Source organism: Ranitomeya variabilis, chromosome 2, assembly GCF_051348905.1.
Source record: "Ranitomeya variabilis isolate aRanVar5 chromosome 2, aRanVar5.hap1, whole genome shotgun sequence".
NCBI classification, from domain to species: domain Eukaryota; kingdom Metazoa; phylum Chordata; class Amphibia; order Anura; family Dendrobatidae; genus Ranitomeya; species Ranitomeya variabilis.
Genome location: NC_135233.1, coordinates 241172654 through 241190621, shown reverse-complemented (window position 1 = coordinate 241190621; position 17968 = coordinate 241172654). Strand labels below are relative to the sequence as shown.

At 42.7% G+C, this 17968-nt stretch overlaps 1 protein-coding gene across 33 annotated transcripts in view; it reads right to left on the bottom strand.

The window, feature by feature from the left end:
* RALGPS1 (Ral GEF with PH domain and SH3 binding motif 1) overlaps positions 1 to 17968 on the bottom strand; it is a 1054187-nt gene that overhangs the window by 754962 nt on the left and 281257 nt on the right. For all 33 annotated transcript variants that reach the window (XM_077284283.1, XM_077284266.1, XM_077284294.1 and 30 more), the window contains one exon: positions 12717 to 12843. In XM_077284283.1, coding sequence (XP_077140398.1) covers positions 12717 to 12773 — 57 coding nt within the window. In that variant the 5' untranslated portion in view covers positions 12774 to 12843. The remainder of the gene's footprint in view (positions 1 to 12716; positions 12844 to 17968) is intronic.

Here is a 17968-nt window from a genome sequence, read left to right as displayed (position 1 = left end):
ACGCTGCGGTTGTATGAAGCGTTCAATCCGCAGCTAATCCAGATGTAAACCAGCCCGTGGACACATACCCTTAGAGATTTAGATGGAAACCCCAAAATAAGTGGTCAGCGTAGAGCGCCGGATAACTGTAATCCCCTAACGTTATGTAAAATGTTCCCAATAAAAGCATTAACTCAAATATATATTGGAAATATAGGGGGTTTCCACACTACTGGAAGCACAAAGGCTCACGAACAGCAAAATAGCTCCTCACCCTCCAAAAGAAATGTAGCAAATTGTCTGCTCTCAAATCCAAATGCCCCCTCCCTTATGAGCCCCATAGTGCACCTAAACCACATATTGTTTCCATTTGCGGCATTTCTGAAGCGATGAGAGCCCGCCTAACTTACGGGTGCATGTCTCCAGAAGCATGGGCTGGGCATAAGGTACTGGTGACTATAATGTACTGGTCACTACAGAGTACTCGTCATTACAATGGGAGTTTGCAATTTACACCCGGCAACATTCATTGCTGCTTGTTTCTGGAAAATAAATACCCATGAAGTAAAAAATCAACATTATACCTGTAGATAAATTCCCCAAGGGGTATAATTTCCAAAAAGGGGTCACTTGAGTAAGGGGGGATTCTGCTCTTCTAGCAATTAGGGGCTCTGTATACGGAGTCCGCAAACTCTTCTGGCAAATTCTGCAATCCAGGAGGCAAATAGCACTCCGTTCCTCCTGAGTCTTTCTGTATGGCTAAGTAGAACTATACAGTTACATATGGGGTATTGCCACGTTCAGTAGAAATTGTGGGACAAATTTTGGCATCATTTTTACCCACCTCTTGTGTGAAAATGTAAAATCTGGGGCTAAAACTAAATTTTGTTGCTAAAAACGTAGTTACTGTATTTTCCGGCGTATAAGACGACTTTTTAACCCCTAAAAATTGTCCCAAAAGTCGGGGGTCGTCTTATACGCCGGGTACAGGTGCACAGAGCGATCCTGGATGGTTCCCAGGGTCTGAAGGAGAGGAGACTCTCCTTCAGGCCCTAGAATCCATATTCATGTAAAAAATAAAGAATCAAAATAAAAAATATGGATATACTCACCCCTCCAACGGACCCTGGACCTCAGCGGTGCAAGCGTCTGCCTCCGTTTCTAAGAATGCAGTGAGTGAAGGACCTTCGGTGACGTAGCGGTCACGTGAGTATATCCACATTTTTTATTTTTATTCTTATTTTTTACATGAATATGGATCCCTGGCCTGAAGGAGAGTCTCCTCTCCTCCAGACCCTGGGAACCACACGCTGTATAAGATGACTGGGCGTATAAGATGACCCCCGTCTTATACGGTGGGTATATCCCAAATTCCATATTTTATATGGAAAAGTTGGGGGTCGTCTTATACGCCCAGTCGTCTTATACACCAGGAAATACAGTATTTTTTCTTCACTACCGCAATGGTATAAAATTCTGTGACATACCCGCGGAGTCAATATGATCACCGCACCCCTACATGAACTCATTATGGAGTGTAGTTTATAAAATGAGTTCACATATAGGGGGTTTCTGTTATTCTGGCCCCTCAGGGTCTCTGCCAATATGACATGTCACCCTCAAACCATTCCAGCAAAATCTAAGCTCCAATATGGCGCCTCTTCTCTTCTGAGCTTTGCACTGTGCCTTATAATTAGTATGCCACCTCATATGGGGTATTGGCATACTCAGGAGAAATTGCACTACAAATTGTTTGGTGCAATTTCTCCTGTTACCCTTATGAAAATGCAAAATTTGGGGCTAAAATAACATTTTTGTGAGGACAATGTGATTTTATTATGTTCACGGCTCAACGTTATAAGCTTCTGTGAAGCATCTGGGGGTTCAAGGTGCTCACCATGCATCAAAATACATTCTTTGAGGGGTCTAGTTTCCAAAATGGGGTCAGTTGTGGAGGGTTTCCACTGTTTAAGCACATCAGGGGCTCTCCAAATGGGACATGACGTCCGCTAATTATTCCAGGAAATTTTACTTTCAAAAAGTCAAATGATGCTCATTCCTTTCCGAGCCCTGCTGTGCACCCAAACAGTAGTTTTCTTCCTCATATTGAGTATTGGCATGCTCAGGGGAAATTACACAACAAATTTTCAGATCCATTTTTCCCTGTTACCCTTGAAAAAAAATGTTGGTTCCAAAATTGTGCTGATGTAAAGTAGACACGTGGGAAATGTTACTTATTAAGTATTTTGTGTGACATATCTTTGTGATTTAAGGACATGAAAATTCAAAGTTGGAAAATTGTTAAATTTTCACCAAATTTCCATTTTTTTTCACAAATAAATTCAAGTCATATCAAAATTGTTTTACCACTATCATGAAGTACAATATGTGACGAAGAAACAATCTCAGAATCACCGGGATCCGTTTAAGCGTTCCAGAAGAATTGTAAAAATTGGCCTGGTCATTAACGTGCAAACCACCTTCAGGGACAAAAATCCTCCATTATAAGGACCGAGACATTATACTAAGGAAATAACGAGAGAAGCAAGACAGACTTGAAGAGGAAAAACAAGTGTTCTTTTTTCCAGATTTCTCGGTGAATGTCCAGCGCAAAAGGGCTATGCTCATAGACATTAACAGTGTGTAACACCGACGCCAGTGTCCCTGCATGGTCTCTCCCCCTCCTCCCAGCAGGAATGTCGACATAATCACCGACGCTTAGTGGAGTCTATTTTCCTGTCGCAGGTTCCTGCTCCCAGGGCCTGTGCAGGTCTCCCAGCAGTGCGCTGAGGGCGCGTGCTCCCCACTTCTTAAAGGTGCAGCACACATTCCTGGAAATGTCCCCAGCCAATAGCTGGGAAGCATTAAAGGCTTATTCCCATTCCAAGATCCTATCCCAATATGTACGTAGTAGGTGTAATAATATTAGCAAATACCTCCAATTAGAAATAAATCGTTTTTCTGAATTGCTATGTCTTTTTCATCATGTGCAAGTATTGCAGGACCTCTGGTGCCTTGACTCAGAATCAGTGTCTGCTATCCTGACATTTGGGGTTAGCTGCCACAGTATTGGGGACTGCCCTACAGTGGTACCCGGTGGCTACTTGCAGCTCAAGCCCAACTCCACCTTCAGGGTGGAAAGCAGGTGGCCACTTAGCCAAGACCCTGGCATAGTGGGCCCACGATTCACCAACGTCACAGAGTGCTGGGATTGCAATATTCCATTGTTTTTCCTGCTAAATTAAGAGTGGTGGCTCTGGGCACTACTACATTTTTTCAATCTCCCAAGGATGCCCTTACATGGATGGAAACTCTTGAGTGTCAGACTCAGCAAGAATTATGTGCTGGAAGAGATTTAGATTTGGGAGTTTTCTGACAGAAGAAGTTTGAAAGAACTTTGATTCTTTGCTTAATGGGTATTTGGACTGGATCCTTGGCCCCTTCAGTGGATTATGTTATTGTAAAATGCCCCAATGGCTAGAGTAAGGGCAAATGGGGCTACATCTGACCTTCTGACCCCTGAGTTATATAGGAGTACCAGGCAGGGCTGCCCTCTGTCACCAATGCTCTTTGTTCTTGCAATAGAGCCATTAACCTGTATTATTAGACTGCAACCCAGAGATAGTGGGGGATTAAATATGAAATAAGGAGGAAAGGATTGCTTAACTTGTGATGACCTGTTATTATTCAGTGATAACTCCATTATTTCCCTTCCAATTATAATGGACAAAATGGAGAAATTTGGGCTATTCTCAGGCATAACGATAAACTGGTCAAAGTTTCCTTTACTCAACAAAGATGTTTTAGCTGTGGGTGTTTTTTTTTTTTAAATATTCCAGTGGTTCAGAGCCTATAGCAAAAATTATGTTCATAGGCTGAACCTCATAGGAGGAAAAGATGACAACGACGGGCCCTCAGTAGGTACCCTGGCTGCCATCATAACCCATTGGCACCCAGAGTTCCCTGAGCACACCAGCAATCAGACCATTTAAATGTTACTATCAAAGATTTACATTTAAAGGGAATCTGTCACCCCACTGCTGTAGATAAGCCCCCAATGTAACCTGAAAGATAAGAAAACCAAGTTAGATTATACTCACCCTGGGGCGGTCCCGGTTCGGTCCGATCCGATGGGCGTCGCGGTCCGGCGCCTCCCATCTTCAAAGGATGACGTCCTCTTCTTTGCTTCCTGCCGCGGCTCCTGCGCAGGCTTACTTTGTCTGCCCTGTTGAAGGCAGAGCAAAGTACTGCAGTGTGCAGGCGCCGGGCCTCTCTGAGCTTGCCCGGCGCCTGCGCACTGCAGTACTTTGTTCTGCCCTCAACAGGGCAGATAAAATATGCCTGCGCAGGAGCCACGACAGGAAGCAAAGAAGAGGACGTCATCGTATGAAGATGGGAGGCGCCGGACCTGGAAGCCCATTGGACCGGGAGCACCCGTGGGTGAGAATCTAACTCTAACTTTCTTATCTTTCATGTTACATCAGGGGCTTATCTACAGCATTATAGCATCAGCTTATAGGCCTAAAATGGGGTGACAGATTCCCATTAAGGCTACTTTCACACTAGCGTCGTGTGACGTACGTCGCAATGCGTCGTTTTGGAGAAAAAACGCATCCTGCAAAGTTGCCCGCAGGATGCGTTTTTTCTCCATAGACTTGCATTAGCGACACATTGCGACGGATTGCCACACGTCACATCCGTCGTGCGACGGATGCGGTGTGTTTTGGCGGACCGTCGGCACAAAAAAACGTTCCATGTAACTTTTTTTGTGCGTCGCGTCCGCCATTTTCGCCCCCTCCTCCCCGGACTGCAGAATGGGCAGCGGATGCCTTGTAAAACTGCATCCGCTGCCCACGTCTTGCAGTTATTTCTCAGCGTCCGTCGGTACATCGGCCCAACGCATTGCGACGGCGCCGTACCGACGGTTGTGTGAAAGTAGCCTTAGTGGTTAAACAACAGTGATAGGAGCTACTCCAGTTCCTCTTCTTGCAAGATAACAACTACGGCATCTGCCGGGTATTGTGCGGGCTTACGGCATCTGTCGGGTGTTGTGCAGGCTCAGTTGTTGAGTTTTAATGATTTCATAATGTCAGGAGTTTCTCCTTCTGTATAGTAGATATTTGTGAATGTTTGGGCGATTTAATAACACTGTAAAATAATATTTCCACCCATCAAGCCTTTTGTTAACTTAAAAAAATGTATTTCTTCCAGCTGACATCAATCAATTTTACTTAAATAAAAGACCTCTGCTCCTACGAGCCTTGGAACTAGCTGTGATAAATGGCTGTTGGTAATAATTGAAGACCTGGGTTGTTGTCATTGGCTTGACTCGTAGACCCTTTTCAATGCTCAAGTCTTTAATATTCATCAGTTTTTGGTTTTGTAACTTTCGTCTTGCCAAATACAAGGAGGTAACAAATAGAGAATCCATGGAAAAATGATCATTTTGCCGGCTCTCCTGACCTGACCACAAACTTTGGCTCAGAGCTGTAACCTTCATGCAAAATCCCTCATTACGATGTCAAAAGTATCAGAAGTTTCCAGCTAACGAACTTAGTACGTTTCCAACCACATCAATAAGAACCTGAAAAAGTGCATCAAAATTAAGAAAAGCCAGCAACAGCTATGAGAGATATTACAACAGTTTACCATCAAAGACGAAAAATACCAAAACGAATTCTATTCCAAAACAAATAATTCTGGCAGGAAAAAAGCTGCATAAAAATGCGCATTTTTGCCACTTTTTGGTCTGCATTTTCTCCCATTTAGGAGAACCGGTGAAAAATGCTGCAAAATCCCTGAAAGAATTGACATGGCTGTGGAATTGAAACCAATGCAAATCTGCAAGGAAAAATAAGCTACATGTGCATGACATTTCAGAAATCTAATTCACTTTGCTGTGATAGTAAAATGCTACTTTTTTTGCGGCCAAAAAGGCAACATGTGAACATTCCCTAAGATGTATGAAGCGTTAACAGAATAATAAAAAATGTGACAAGTTGTAGTTCTGAATTATACCATTCACTTTACCACTGTAATGTAGCGGTAGCACCGTACGCAGTGAAACGGCAGTGACCCAAGCAAGTTCAAAACAAAACGTTCCTTTAATGTGTTACTTCACACAGTCCATTAGAATACATAGTACACGGCTTTAGTTTGCAGTCCCTACACAGGCTGGACTTCCCTTTGTCCAGTTTCCCTGGGCGAACGCACGCCGGGACCAAGTCTCTTTACTCACGCAGTGCACAGCACGCTGTATCCTCCGGATCGCAGCCGGTAAAAAAAAAAAAAAGACAGCCCGAGACTCAGGGTGTCAGTCTCTTTGTTTCCTCTTGCCCCTGTGTTGTCTCACACAGGGAGTGCTCTGCAGACAACTGCTCTGTCCCCTTCCCAGACCAACACTGACACACCTCCTCCTATACTACAGGGCTGTTAGGCTACGTTCACATTTGCGTTGCGTCGGGCGCAGGTTCGGCGACGCATAGCGGCGCATGCGTCATGCGCCCCTATATTTAACATGGGGGCGCATGGACATGCGTTGTCTTGCGTTTTGTGACGCATGCGTCATTTTTGCCGCAAGCGTCAGGGCGCACAGGACGCTGCATGTTGCATTTTTTTGCGTCCAAAATCAAGCCAAACAATGCGTTTTTGCATGCGTTTTGCGTTGCGTCGCCGACGCAACGCCTAACAACGCAAATGTAAACGTAGCCTAAATCAGTCACTGCTTCACCATTCTAATTACAGCCACACCTGTGAGTCCTGCAATACGCCCTCATGGCCTCACTACGCCTCCGTGCGCTTTCTGGAGAGCACAAACAGCACCCCCTAGCTGCAACAGGGGTCACTGCCTCACACCATATAATTTACTGAAAACTGATAGAAAAAATCCAAATAAGGTGGAATTGAAAAAAACAAACAAAAACCAGTTCCGCCATTGTTTATTTTGGAGGGGGCTGATTTTACGATGTTCAGTTTACACTAAAAATTACCTAGTAACTTTTTCAATGAGTCAGAACAGATATGGCGATCTATTTTTTGCTTTTTTTTCTATCTAAAGAAAAACTTTTAAAAACTGCACTTTGCCAAATTCTGAGAGCCGTAACTTTTTATTTTCGGTTAACAGAGTTGTATCAGGGCTTGTTTTTTTATTTTCACCATTTTGAGGTCCATACGACCTATTGATTTCTATTTCCGAAATTTTTTGGGTGATGGGGCATGACCAAAGTACAGAGATTTTGTCCTTTCGATTTCTTTTTCCCTTCAGCATTTACCATATGGGACAAATATTTAGATATTTTAATAGTGTGGGCAGCAATAACAAATGTTTTTATTTTATTTTTACACTTTGCTATATAGCGTGACAGCAGCATTCGAAAGGTTTCAACGAGACACCTGTCAAATCTAACAGCAGTTAGCACCCAACATGGCATGACTGATACCGATAGGATATAACTAAATATGTAATCAATATCCTACGGATGTGGAATATATTATTCACTATTATTATTATGAGAGTAAAAAGCAGTGTTCTACTCAGTTTTTTTCCAAAACTCCTTGCACAGAATTGAAAATTGGAAAAAAAAAATGCAAAATTATCGTAATTTAAGGGCGTTCTCTCCTAAAACAATTCATCCAAGAAACTCCGACCCTGCTCCATGCTTCAACTTTCAGTTAGCTAGACATTTCCTGTAGTAATTCTTAAATGCAATATATAGACATCTCAAGTTCTCCTAATCCGGAGATTCTCATACAGACCCATTCTCTGTACCCCCCTCTGGTGTCCATATGCCCTTTATTCTTCTTTATAGAATGCTATATTGCAAAACTAAAAATCATCTGGTTCTGAGTGCACCGTACATTAGTGAGGCAAACTCCGAATCAAGCACTGATGCTGTACTTGACCCCATGGGTGACAAATTTCCATCTCATTCTTGAGTTTTCAGATGGTGTTTGAGTGAAATGTAAGAAATTATGTGTTTCCAGACATGTTAAGCATTGTGAATTTATATGACTCACTTGGCACAGATTACTGGAACTTGTAGTTCTTCGACATGTGTGGTGTCACAAACATACTTAAAAGGGAACCTGTCACCAGGTTTGTCCCATATGAGAAGCCCAGACATACAGCATACTAGTATGCTGTATATATCCCCCCAATCCAGCCTGCAACAAAAGAAAAACACCTTTTATTATACTCACCTATGAGGCGGTCTGATCTAATGGAGTGTGCATGCTCTGGAAAAGATCAAAGAGACCCGGCGAATGCCCACTGCAGTACTGTACTGGTTGGTGCAGAGAAGTATGCCTGCGCAGGAGCACGATACTATGGACACTGTGTGGATGATGTAGGATGCGTCATCCACACGAAGCAAGAAGGAGGATGGCATTGCAGAAGAGAGGAAACGCTGGACCAAGACCAGCGACGCCCATCGGACCTGACTGCCCTGTAGGTGAGTATTATAAACTGTCTTTTTTCTTTTGTTGTAGGCCGGATTGGGGGCTTATATACAGCGTATTAGTCTGCTGTATATCAGGGCTGAAAGGTACTGGTCCTATCTCATATGGGACAAACCTTGTGACAGGTTCCCTTTCACGTGATCCTAGAAAGCCAATAAAAAATGACATTATCTTGATAGACTGTGGAGAAAAAAAATACTATCTCTGCGTTTCCTTAATTTTCTATGTCATTAATAAAACAGTACACGGCACTGTGTAATTCTAGGAGAAGACCATGGCCTCTCTGGGACTTGTGAAAATGTGCAGAGCCGGTTTGCATTGACGTTAATACTGTCCAGTTTCATTATAGAAAGATTACCTCATACAAAGCAGGAGAAAAGGCCATTCCTGAGGTCTAGCTCATCAGTTCTAGTGCTGCCAAAAATATCAGGGGCAACTACTGCTCCTGGTCACATAATTGGTCTCTTCATTGCTATTTTTCAGCATTAAATATTCAAATTGCCTCTTCTGAGAAAAAGAGGACTTAAAATCTATAGCGCCACCTGTTGGAAGTAGCGATCCTACAAGTCACAATCAACCCTTTATTTTTCAGCATTCACACTTTAGTACACCAGTAAGACAGATGCATCTAATATACCGATTATTGTAAAAGATTGTCAGTAGATGAAAAAAATGGTGAGGTCAATACACTATTTATTGGGCAAGTCTGGCAGTGCAGTGGGTAAGGGCTTTGCACAGAGCCCCCCTGGGATTTCTACTAACTTTTTGTTATTGAAAATGTTTTTCCTGTTCGCTGGCAATTTTTTTTTACAGTAGAAGGTCACTTTAACCAAAATGATTTCGTCTGGGAACAAATAAATACTGTTGACCTATACAGAAGAATAATATAGAAATGCTAAATTAAATCTTTGCTAACCCTCTGATTAGACTGATTAGAGAGGCATGCAGCAGATACCCCCTTTACTTGCTATGGTACAAGAGCAAAATAAAAAATTGCCGAATGTAGTCAACATATACCTGAGAGATGTCTGATGAAACGCTTTAGCTGCGGGGTGAAGAGATACAGTTCCACCTGAGCCCTATCACCTGAGGGCCCATTCCAAGCTCTTTAAAAGCAGAGGCAGAAGCGCTAAGGGTACCGTTACACTAAACGATTTACCAACGATCACGACCAGAGATACCACCTGGCCGTGATCGTTGGTAAGTCATTGTGTGGTCGCTGGAGAGCTGTCACACAGACAGCTCTCCAGTGACCAACGATGCCGAAGTCCCCGGGTAACCAGGGTAAACATCGGTGACGTCACCGCTGTGCTCTGCTTTTACTTTACGGCCGGCGCTCACAGTCAGTGCGGGAAGCCGCCGGCGAGGGACGTGACAGGCACCGGAATGTAAGTATATACGGTTTGCTTTTTTTTTTACATTTACAATGGTAACCAGGGTAAACATCGGGTTACTAAGCGCGGCCCTGCGCTTAGTAACCCGATGTTTACCCTGCTTACAAGCGAACACATCGCTGGATCGGTGTCACACACACCGATCCAGCGATGACAGCGGGTGATCCAGCGACGAAAGAAAGTTTCAAACGATCTGCTACGACGTACGATTCTCAGCGGGATCCCTGATCGCTGCTGCGTGTCAGACACAGCGAGATCGTAAGTATATCGCTGGAACGTCACGGATCGTGCCGTCGTAGCGACCAAAGTGCCACTGTGAGACGGTACCCTAAGAGTGGAGTACAATAAAACGTCTATGGGCCCGTACACTGCTCTGCATGTACAGTCGTGGCAAAACGTTTTTGAGACTCACACAAATTTGTAGTTTCACAATGTTTGCTGCTTCATTGTTTCTAGATCTTTGAATCAGTTGTTTATGCAAAGACTCTGGTCTGCGGATGCTTTACTGTTGGCATGGCCCTCAACTTATAGCAGCATAATCCTTTCTTCTTTGGACAATTATTCTTCCAGATGTTTCAAACAGTCTGAACGGAATTTCATGAGACAAAATTAAGGGAAGTAAGGGGACTGGACAGCAGAGGTCTTGGGTAAAGTTATATTTTCTGATGAAGCCCCCTTCAGACTGTTTCCGGCATCTGGAAGAATGATCGTCTAAAGATGAAAAGTTGAGTGCTAGGTCATGTGTCATGAAAACAGTAAAGTATCCTGAGACCTTTCATGTGTGGGGTTGCTTTTCATCACAATTTTGCCTAAGAGCACTGCCATGAATAAAGAATGGGATCTAAACATCCTCCAAGAGCAACTTCTCTCATCTATCTAGGAGCAATTTGGTAATGACCAATGCTTTTTCTACCATGTCATAAAATCAAAGTGATAGTTAAGTGGCTCAGTGAACAATACACTGAAATGTTGGGTCTATGGCCAGGAAAGTCCCCTGTGGTCAATACTCAAAAAAAGGGAGGACAAAAAAATCACAGAAATTGTGATAAACGCCAAGCATCAATAAGGCAAGAATAGGTGGTCATTGTCAGGATTTGGCCCAGAAGCTCATATCCACCTGCCAGGCCAAAGGGCAGGAGTCTGGATATTGAGTCTTTGCATAAACTTCATATATTTGTTAATAAAAATGTAAAAACTTATGAAACGCTTCTAATTGTACTTCAGTAACCATAAGTACACTTGATTAAAAGATCTAAAAACTATGACGGAGTAAACAGAGAAAACGCAAATTTGTGTCAATCTCAAACGACTATACTTGGTTTGAGTGATTGGTGGAGGTCTCACAACTCATACCCCCAAGAATGAACAGTTCTATACAGGAACTACAACTTATCATAATTATTTATAAGCTTAAACCCTTACCGACATCCGTAAATCAGCCCATCGGTGATCCCCGTCAGGTGTTCCTCTATGGTTGTCACTGCCGGTTTACGATGAGCACCGCCCGGTGGTTGGCGCACATAGCAAGTGAGTAATTCTACTACATACAGGTAATCTGATTGTCGCCTGTATGTAGCAAAGCCGATCAGGTTATGGCAACTTCTAGTCTGCCTTGGAGACTATTGAAGCATGCCAAAAGTTAAAAAAAAGTTTTTAAAGATATGAAAAAAATGTAAGTTCAAGTCACCCCCTTTTGCCCCATTCAACATAAAGCTATACCAAAAAATAAAAATAAAATATACAAGTTTGTTATCGCCGTGTTGAGAATCAATTGATCAATCAATGAAGAAACAAAAAGGATTAACCTGATCGCTAAACTGCATAGTGAGAAAAAAAAAAGTCAAAATGCCAGAAATACGCTTTTTTGTCACCGCAACAATGCATTAAAATGTAATAATGGGCAAACAAAAGATCATATCTCCACCAAAATGGAATCATTAAAAACGACAGCTCGGCGCGCAAAGAATAAGCCCTCACCCAACCAGAGATCACGAAAAGTGGAGACGCTACGGGTATCGGAAACTGGCGCAATTTTTATTTTTTTAACAAAATTTAGATTTTTTTTTTTTTCACCACATAAATAAAAAAAAAACCTAGACATGTTTGGTATCTGTGAACTTGTAATGAAGTGGAGATTCATAATTGCAGGTCAGTTTTAGCATTTAGCGAACATAGTAAGAAAACAAAAAAAAAAAACAACTGTTGGACTGCACTTTTTTTGCAATTTCACCGCACTTGGAATTTTTTTCCCCTTTTCCAGTACACGATATGTTAAAACCAATGGTGTCGTTCAAAAGTACAACTCGTCCCGCAAAAAACAAGCCCTCACATGTCCATAGTGACAGAAAAATAAAAAAATAAAATACCTCCGGTCTTGAAGGGGTTAAGAATCCTTTCAGAGGAGGGGACTGCCAAATGCATGGTCAGTCTACACTGAAATGAATTGTAGTTATAAAACCTCCAAATGCTATTTCGACATTAAGAAGTAATTAGATAAACCAGTTTAGACATCATGAAAAAACAAAACAAAAATATGTTATTAGCACATGTAAAGGAATATTGGATGGAGTAAGTGAGATCGACCACTGACTTTTTATTTCCCTTAATAACAAAAAGCTGTGAAACATTGAGAGGTGGCCGGGGAAAATATTCCATGTTTCATGGGAAATAAATGCTTAAATGAGATGTGTGTAAACAGTCATAAATACAGCACATTAATAATAAAGTAATACTACCCACGGCACTTAAAAACATAAATACAGCTCATAAATCATTTTAGTTTTGCGCTTCGGGTGGCAGTATTTTGCTCATTCAAATGCCAAAGCAAGCTTGTATGAATGTTTTCATGTGGAGAAACAACATGTCTAGATAAACATGAGCCCGTACCTCAGGAGTTGGGGAGGTGACCGTCACACTGGCCATAAGGCCATTTCTCTTATACATACTCCCCTACGAGGTGCTGGGAGATCAGCTCAGCCTCAGCTGTTGATGGACTGTGACAATCCGGGCTGACCTGCACAGAAAAAAAAATACAAATCATTAGTAAATGAAAACTCTGGTCTCTATGACAAAGCGATGACTCTCCTGTACGCCAGTTCTCAATTTAGACCCCAACTGAAGGCCCTGGCCAGTGATTTTCCCTCCCATATGGACATCAATCTGTAAAGGTCCCCTATACATATTAGATAGCTCTCTCCCTCGACTCCGCCATACACAGGAACACTTGGCGGAGTGCACCTGCATCCTCTATGGGAGAGTTTATCTATGTTTTTTTTATTAACCAAGACTGTTTAAAAATGTGATATTTATTTAAAGCAGATCAAATAAAAGAACTAAAAAGTTTGCAAAAGTACAGATGGCTTCTAAGCAGCAGTTTCCTAGCAGAACCAATATGCATCCAATAGAAATGCAATTTGGGGGGTTGTTGCACTGTCTATTGCTTGCTGCAGAATGAGTTAACTGAAAAAACATCAGTGCGCTTGTTTTGACAAGAGAGTTTATTACTCTTTTCTTTGTTCTTCAGTCCTCCTGAAAGGAGTCTCAGATAAAGATAAGAGTTATAAATTCCCTCATCAGAAGGAGCTCGTTGACAGGTTTTCAGCTGTTTGCAGCCAGCAAGCGGCAGAACAACAATGAGCTAATAAAGGGGAAATGATGCAAAAGTTACAATCAAATTCCAAAAATTATTTTAAGCCAAAAATACATGCATTTAAGTAAAACACACTTGCCAAAAAGTGTCCAAATCAACAGCATATACACAGCATCATAAATCTAGTACTGATCCTGAGTTATAGCCTGTAAAATAGTCCAGAGCTGAATTCAAAATTGTGCTGCTTCTGAGTTAAAATCTCCCAATAGTACTTGTTGTTTAAACAGATTTATATGATGTAGGAAATGTTTACTGTCCCGTGCATTACACAAGCTTCTTGACGTTTCCAATAAAAACCTGAACTATAAAAGAAGCAGTGATCTTTGCTATGAGCTGTAATTCTGGATTGCTACAAGTATGAGGGGAGATGTGTGTCAAAAATGGTGTCAGAGATGTGAAACCAGGATGTTTTCCTTCAGCATACTGTGTTGTGAGGGTTAAAATAAAGCTGCAGACATGGGCCGGTTTTAGGTGGACACCTGTAGAGTGGGAGGGAAGGTTACTGTCCACCATATCTCCAACTGCAGCGCCGACATTGGCATGTGTACTGACATGTGATCATCACATGGTCTGGCATAACCCCGCAATGTCCAATGATGGACACAGTCCGTCGTGGCCGGGTGTCAGTTCCCTCACCAGGATGGACTGTGTCTGTCATTTATTTAAACTATCACTGCGTGGACAGTTCAGTGCCGACAGCTGTCTGTGACAGCTGAGAGGCACGGGAAGAGTTGCAGGGACCCATGCTGTCGGTCCCCGCACCCAGATTGCTGTGACCGGTCAGTCAATCATGATCACACAGAAGATGCGAAATATCAGCACTCCCTGCCTGATCAGTGCAGCAACTCAGCTCTACTATTCTAGGAAAATCAGCGCTCCAGGAGGCAAATAGCGCTACATCCCTAACAAGTCTCTCCGTATGGCTAAGCAGTACTGTACAGGCACATAAGGGGTATTTCTATATTCAGCAGAAATTGTGGGACAGATCCTAGAGCCAATTTTACCCACGTCTTATGTGAAAATGTTAAAGGGAACCTGTCACCCCCAAAATCGATGGTGAGGTAAGCTCACTGTCATCAGGGGCTTATCTACAGCATTCTGTAATGCTGTAGATAAGCCCCCGATGTTACCTGAAAGAGGAGAAAAAGAGGTTATAATATACTCACCTGGGCGGTCCCGCTGCGGTCCGTGGTCAAATGGGTGTCCCAGGTCCGATCCGGTGCCTCCCATCTTCATTCCATGACGTACTCTTCTGGTCTCTGCGCCGCGGCTTCGGCGCAGGCGTACTTTGTCTGCCCTGTTGAGGGCAGAGCAAAGTACTGCAGTGCGCAGGCGCCGGGCCTCTCTGACCTTACCGGCGCCTGCGCACTGCAGTACTTTGCTCTGCCCTCAACTGGGCAGACAAAGTACGCCTGCGCCGAAGCAGCGGCGTGAAGACCAGAAGAGGACGTCATGGAATGAAGATGGGAGGCGCTGTACCGGACCTGAGACGCCCATCGGAGCGGGACCGCCCCTGGGTGAGTATAATCTAACGTCTTTTTCTCCTCTTTCAGGTAACATCGGCGGCTTATCTACAGCATTACAGAATGCCGCAGATAAGCCCCTGATGGCGGTGAGCTTACCTCACCATCGATTTTGGGGGTGACAGGTTTGCTTTAAATCTGGGACTAAAACAAAATTTTTGTTGTAAAAATTGAATTATTTTTTCTTCACTACCCAATGGAATAAAATTCTAGATAAGACCCTTGAGGGGTCATTTCCAGAATGGGGTCACTTTGTGGGGGGTTTAAACTGTTTAAGCACATCAGGGGCTCTCCAAACGCGACATGGCGTCCTCTCTCAATTTCAGCCTATTTTACATTCAAAACCTCAAATTGTGCTCCTTCACTTCCGAGCCCTGCCGTGTGCCTAAAGAGTGGTCTTACTCCACACATGGGTTATCAGTGTACTCAGGAGAAATTGCATAACAAATAATTTTTTTTTTATTTTCTCAAGAGTATCAGGAGAAAATGAACCACAATATGTCCGAAGTAAAATTTTTGGAAAAAAGTTTTTCCTTCCACATTGCTTCAATTCTTGTGAAGCAACTGAAGGGTTAATAAACTTATTGAATGTAGTTTTGAACACCTTGAGGGGTGCAGTTTTAAGAATGGTGTCACTTTTGAGTATTTTCTGTCATATAGGCCCCCAAAGTCACTTCAAATGAGGTGGTCCTCAAAAAAAATGGTTTTGTAAATTTTGTTGGAAAAATTCTGTTTCAAAAATTGTGCTGATAATAAATAACATTTCCGACATGTCTACTTTATAACTACTTTGCGTGACATAATGCTCCGATTTAGGGGAATAAAAATTAAAAGTTTGAAAATTGTGAAATTTTCAAGATTTTTGCCAAATTCACATTTTTTTCACGAATAACACACAAGAAATTTTGAAGAAATGTTACCACTATCATAAAGTACAATCTGTCACATAAACAATCTCAGAATCAGTGGGATCCGTTGAAGCGCTCCACATTTATAACCACATAAAGTGACAGTGGTCAGATTTCAAAATTAAGGCCTGGTAATTAACCTACAAAGTGGCTTGGTCCTTAAGGGGTCAAATAGCTTGGCTTCAGAGACAGTGGCTGTGCTGTGATTTGGATAGAGCAAGACTCCAAATGGAGGCTCAAGGGGGAGTTAAATACACCTGGTGGTCTGAGAAGGCGAATTAACTCAGACAAGTGGACTTTGTCATATGTTATCTTTTAGTTTTACCGTTATGCCAGAAAGGCTCTATTTATTCTGCTGAACATGAAGTTGCGGTGAAGCGCCCTCTGGTGGATGTCCTCATGAACTGGAGCCTTGGAAAAGTTCCCACGCTCGAGTTCATATGAGTTCATCCACCAGAGGGCGCCTCAACGCAACTCAATCTAAGTACAGATCACCCTGCTTTCCTTTCAGCACCCGGGGATTACAGGCACGAGCGAGTGCTTTAGCGCAGCTCCTGCCTGTAAATTGATTTAACCCCTTCAGAAGGATTTACATCATGGGACCTGACAGATCCTCGGATGGTATGTATATTGTGGGTTTATTATTTTGCCAAGCGAGGGTCTGCAGGTGGATTGAGAGAGCAATAAAATATTAAAACAACCTGTGTGTTTATTTCATTAAAATAATTTTTAATAATGTGTGTGTGTGTTTTTTAACCCTTTCATACAATTGGATTAATAATGGATAGGTGTCATAATTGACGCCTCTCCATTATTAACCTGGCTTAATGTCACCTTACAATAGCAAGGCGATATTAACCCTTCATTACCCCATATCCCACCGCTACACGGGAGTGGGAAGAGAGTGGCCAAGTGCCAGAATAGGCGCATCTTCCAGATGTTCCTTTTCTGGGGTGGCTGGGGGCAGATGTTTGTAGCCAGGGGGGGCCAATAACCATGGACCCTCTCTAGGCTATTAATATCTGCCCTCAGTCACTGGCTTTACCATTCTGGCGGAGAAAATTGCGCGGGAGCCCAAGCCAATTTTTTCCGCCATTTAACCCTTTATTTTAGCAGCTACAGCAACCAAATTTTGCACATACACACTACTAACATTAGTAGTGTGGAATATGCAAAAAAAAGAGGGGATATGAGATGGTTTACTATATGTAAACCATGTCTCATATCCTGTCGGGTTTGGGAAGGAGAAATGAGAAGCCGGCAATTGAATTACCGGCTTTTCACATATATCGCGCTGAATTAAATATAAATACAGAATATATATATATGTGTCTCAATGAGATATATATATATATATATATATATATATATATATATATATATACAGGGTGGAGCGCGGTAATTTGCTTTTTTGCACTGCATGCTGTGGCGGCACTGTCGGTCGAAGAGAGGGGAGAGTGGGTGTGGCTTACAGTGGCTGATGGGAGATTTGTATTCCTCCGCCTTTCAGTTGCCATCATGCAGTGGACACGTGAGGAGAGGTCATTTTGTGTTGAAGCGTATTTTTCAAATGCCCACTCGATCATTGCAGTGCAGCGTGCTTTTCGTTTACAATTCGCTGTTCCTCCACGCGGACGTGTTCCTGGATGGCAATCAATTGTAAATTGGGTGAATGCATTCAGAACAGCAGGGAATGTGTCATGTGTACGAAGGGGACCTGAGAGAAGGATTACAACACCACAAAACATCGAGAGAGTTAGAGCAGCAGTACTGCAATCTCCGAAACGCTCTGCTCGGAAGCAATCATTTGCTCTTGGCATTTCAAGACATTCTCTCCACCGGATTCTTCATGATGAACTGAATTTTCACCCGTATAAAATGTGCGTGGTCCAACAATTGTCAGCACGGGACTATTTGACACGGAGGACCTCTTGTGAAGACATGTTAGCAACGATACCCCGTGACGCAATTGTGTTTTTTTCTGATGAGGCACATTTTCACCTCAGTGGGTGTGTAAACAAACAAAATATGCGTTACTGGAGTGAAACAAACCCCAGA